Source organism: Gavialis gangeticus, unplaced genomic scaffold, assembly GCF_001723915.1.
Source record: "Gavialis gangeticus isolate Ggan-Ray unplaced genomic scaffold, GavGan_comp1, whole genome shotgun sequence".
In the NCBI taxonomy this organism is placed as follows: Eukaryota; Metazoa; Chordata; order Crocodylia; family Gavialidae; genus Gavialis; species Gavialis gangeticus.
Window position 1 is genome coordinate 3,849,732 of NW_017729012.1, and position 4,566 is coordinate 3,854,297.

The following is a 4,566-nucleotide window of genomic DNA, read 5'->3' on the forward strand; positions in this document are numbered from 1 at the left end:
AACAAGGTGCAGTTGGCTTTGCTGGCTGTGGTCTGGCGTTGGAGGCTCACGTTCATCTTGGAGTCAATAATGACTCCAAGATCCCTTTCCACCTCTGTGCTGTCAAGGGGGGAGCTCCCCAGCTTGTGTGTATGCTGTGGATTCCTTCTCCCCAGGTGCAGCACCCTGTGTTTATCTACACTGAAGCCCGTCCTATTGCCATCTGCCCACTTCTGTAGTCTGTCTAAATCTAATTGCAACCTAAAGACTTCCAAGGATACTGACTCCACACCATCTCTGGTTAGCCTGTTCCAATGCTTAATACCCCACCTAAATTTCCCTTGATGCAGTTTAAAACCATTGTTCCTTATCTGGCACCTTTTGACCACAGAGAATAGAATAAGACTGTTATCAGATCACTCCTTGGTCTTCTCTTCTCCAGACTAAATAATCCCAGTTCTTTCAGCCTTTCCTCATGTTTCTCACACCTTTAATCATCTTTGTTGCTGTCTGCTGGACTCTTTCTAATCTGTCCACATCTTTCTTGAATTATAGTTCCCAAAACTGAACATGGTACTACATGCAAGGCCTTACCAGCCTGGACAGGACAGGAGAATCACTTCCCTTAGGATCATAGGAAAGTAGAGCTGGAAGAGACCTCATGAGATCATCTAGGCCAATCCCCTGCTCCAAGCAGAATTGTCCTGACTGTACCATCCTAGTCAAGTGTCTGTCCAACCTGCACTTGAAAATTTCCAAGAATCTGCAAAGACTGGGTATTAAAGAGTCACATTGCAATTTTGGACATTCAAAGTAAAAGTACCTCGGTACTTCTCTCAAAGCTCATTAAGAGGGAAAATATTTAGGTAAAACGTTTCTTGGGCTGCTGTGAAAATATAATATATCTTCTTAAAGTTAAATATCCCTTCCTAGTGCCCCAGCTCTTTAAAATGTTGCGGTCTTCGAAAACTGGCATGCCCTTTCTTCTCGTTCTTAGCTCTGCTGACAGTATCTGAGGAAGTTCGCAGTCGCTGCAGTTTAAAACACAGGAAATCTCTCTTGCTGACAGATGTTTCAATGGAAAATGTTCCTATGGATACATATCCCATACATCACAGTGACACCAGCTGTAGGTCAGTTTGTCTCATTTCATTTAAGTTACAGCAAGTACCTAAATTTCAGTCTCTGTTTCATTAAGGGGTTATTAAAGGAAATGAGTAAGATGTTTAAAATTAGAACCAGCATTCCCACCAGCAGCTTAATTTTCAACTGTGCATTCAATGGTTTTACACCCAGGCACTTCTTAAGCTTTATGATCCAGCTCTACAGAGGTGCGTAGATGCCCAACTCCCATAAATTTCAAGTGAATAAGGTTCCTTCTTTGTGAATCAGTGCGCTTTGTGAGAGTCAGATGGAGCCTGGGCTTTGTCCTGGCCCCTCTCTCCAAGCCTATACTTCACCCTAATCCTTATTTTTAGGTGTTTTTTGAATCATAATTCTTTAATGATAACCTACCGCTGTCCATCATTGGAATATTCCATGTGTAGCAATATCACTTTTGCCTGTGACAGGGTGGGATGAAAGGTCTGCCTGTGGGTTGGACAGCCAACAGAATTTTAATTTAAAAATGAGGTCTAAATCCTGGTTGACCAGTGAAAGAGAGAAGTCTGCTATGTTATTTTCTCATAGGCTAGCTTTTACAGTTATTTTATTTTTCTTTATGTATTATCTTATTGCCTCAGAACGCTATACTTTCAGAACTTTGCAACCAGAGTGGTTGCAGTACCTTAATGTACAAGCATTTCAGTTGTGAATGGTTTAAATGGTTTATATTCAAATCTGTTCAGTTCTGGGTTTTTTTAAAAAGACACTTTTTCCACCCTTTCAGGACACTAAAAGAAAATCAACCGTGGTCTTCTCCAAAGGGATCAGACAGACATCTTGCTGCCAGTTACCCCACAGCAGGACAGATTAGCCCTCGAACACGAAAATCCATGAGCTTGGATATGGGGCAGCCTTCACAAGCTAACACTAAAAAATTGCTGGGTTAGTAGGACACTAAATTCCTTGGCTTATCTGCAGACTGAGGTAAAACCTTCCTGGGAGATCCAGTAATATGTATTCTGGCATTGTTAAAACAGTCGTATCTTTCCCTGTAGGCACATGCCCAACACCTGCAAGATGCTCAGTTAAAGATTTTTGTCTAGTCCGCTAGAACTAAGACTCTCCCTTTTACCAACTTCCACTCCTCTCCTCTGGGCAGGCAGCCAGGAGAAACAGAGTCAATCTCAACCTTTTTTTAAAGTATTTTGGAGATTTGTGTTTTACTTTATATTAAAATGGTTGAAATATTGAAGATAGAAACAAAATTTAGTAAGTGCCATCAACCTAAAATCTCAAACTTACAGCTCCTTAACTTGTTTGGTTTATAGATGGTCTTAACTGCACAGACGCAACAACCAAAAAAAAGTTTTCTCTGATGGTATACTGCATCAGACCTATCACATTACAGTACACACATCTGGGTGTCAGATTATTTACCAGATGGCAAGACATTGCTGTCTGTTGGGGAGGAAATAGTCAGGGAAAGGAGCAGCACACAGCCAACACCTGAGACAACTATCATTCTAAATAAATCGGTTACTCGTGTAAACTTGTAGTTAGCCAAGAATTCAAAAGATTTGATGATGATGCCACGTTGTTAGTGTTACTGCATCCAGAGCTCATGTTTCCATCAGTGATGATTGACTTCTCCTAGATCATTAGCTTGATTAAGTAAGTTCCCATACTTTCAGGAAGAGGCTTTACTTTTTCTTAAGGACAGAAGGTAGGGTAACAACCTGGTTCATCAGATGTTATGCCGTGTCGTAAGTTGTTGCCTATGAAAGCTCATGCTCCTCTGAATCAGTGAGGTGCTTCCTTGCCCTACCTTCTGCCTGACTTCAGACTAACACAGCTACTCATCTCTCTGTTCCTAATGAAAGGTCTCTGCGCCTCAGAGGATGCTAAAACCCACCCCAGCTTCTTCTCATGTATTCTGGGTAGGCTAGTAACTCCTAGATCAGAAAAAAAGAGTGCCCTATTGTCCCAGTGCATATGACTGGTTTTGATTTCATATCATGGGTAACTTGTTTTTAGGTACAAGGAAAAGTTTTGACCACTTGATATCAGACACGAAGGCTCCTAAAAGGCAAGAAATGGAATCTGGAACCACTACACCCCCCAAGATGAGGAGAGTAGCTGAAAATGACTATGAAATTGGTGAGAATGCAAGACTAACATTTTTAGAATGCAGTTATATATAGATGCACACACTGTTCATTGCCGTGAGCCAAGGGTTATTGTAAAATTCAGTACTCATTTACATAGGCTCAACAAAGAGCAAATATATCTGTCTAACAAAACAAAGCCACTTTGAAAGCTTCCAACTTTCTGAAGCCCTGGCAGTCGACGTTCATCTTGGAAACTCCGAGTAAGAGGCAGCCCTAAATCATAAAATATAACCATATGAAATCAGATGAACCAGATCATGCCTTCTATATTTTTATAACCTCTAAATGTAGGGTTTTTACACACACAGCTGTGTGGCCTACTGCATACAGCCTCGGGGACACCGGACCTGGGTTCTGTTCTCATCCCTGGCTTTGTTTTGACCTTGTACACACGTTGCTTAAGTTCCTTGCACTTGTTTTCCTTTTTTGTGAAACAGATATTTACCTATAGATGAAAAGTGCTGTATTGTTAGAAGGTATTACAGTATGCCTGCCTCAATAGGAGTTGCATAATTGTGGGTAATCCAAAGTTGCATCAAACAAAGTTACGTGGCTGAATTTGAACAAATGGTATATGGTTCTTCCTTATCTCTTTTTGGTTTTCATTTTCCCCCTACCTCCACCTCGGTCTGCTGTGCTCTGATTTATATAAATTTTCTTTTTCCGGCAGAAACCCAGAGAATATCACCACAACAGCACCCACATCTTCGGAAAGTTTCTGTGTCTGAGTCAAATGTCCTCCTAGATGAAGAGGTTCTTACTGATCCAAAAATTCAAGCCTTGCTACTTACAGTCCTTGTAAGTAGCACAGTTTCTATCTACTAAACATATTTTTTATGCTTTATGCATATGGTTCACTACAGTTTACTATGTGCTGATTGATCAAAATCTGTCCCTTATGTGTACGAGGCGCACTACTTAGCTATAATGCCAAGATTAGGGATTGAAACCTGTAGATGAAGGGCTGCATTCAGCCTGTAGAGCCGTGTTATTTTGGCCTGTGGACCCAGGGGGCATTGCCAGCATTCCTGCTGTGCTCTCCCTCCTCTTGCTGCTGACAGTATGTGGTCTCTCAGGCTGCAGCCCAGGACATGTGTAACGCACAATGGCCCCAATACAGGAGTGGTGGTGGCCCCAGTTAAGCAGAAGCAGAGATAGCAGCCCCAACTCTCGCGTTGGGCAGGCAGCAGCTGCAGTTGTGGCTTCATCTGTGGGTTGGGGCTGGAGCCAGAGCTGCAGCAGTGTTTGCTGGTGCTCAAATCCAAGATGAGATGCTCTTCTCTTCCCCCCCCCCCCCAACCTTTGAATGGGGCGG

General features: G+C 42.3%; 1 protein-coding gene across 3 annotated transcripts in view; it reads left to right on the forward strand.

Moving 5' to 3' along the window:
* The window catches only part of NF1 (neurofibromin 1), a 197,194-nt gene that overhangs the window by 167,657 nt on the left and 24,971 nt on the right, over positions 1–4,566 (forward strand). For all 3 annotated transcript variants that reach the window (XM_019511060.1, XM_019511058.1, XM_019511059.1), the window contains 4 exons: positions 977–1,112; positions 1,868–2,025; positions 3,118–3,240; positions 3,922–4,049. In XM_019511060.1, coding sequence (XP_019366605.1) covers positions 977–1,112; positions 1,868–2,025; positions 3,118–3,240; positions 3,922–4,049 — 545 coding nt within the window. The remainder of the gene's footprint in view (positions 1–976; positions 1,113–1,867; positions 2,026–3,117; positions 3,241–3,921; positions 4,050–4,566) is intronic.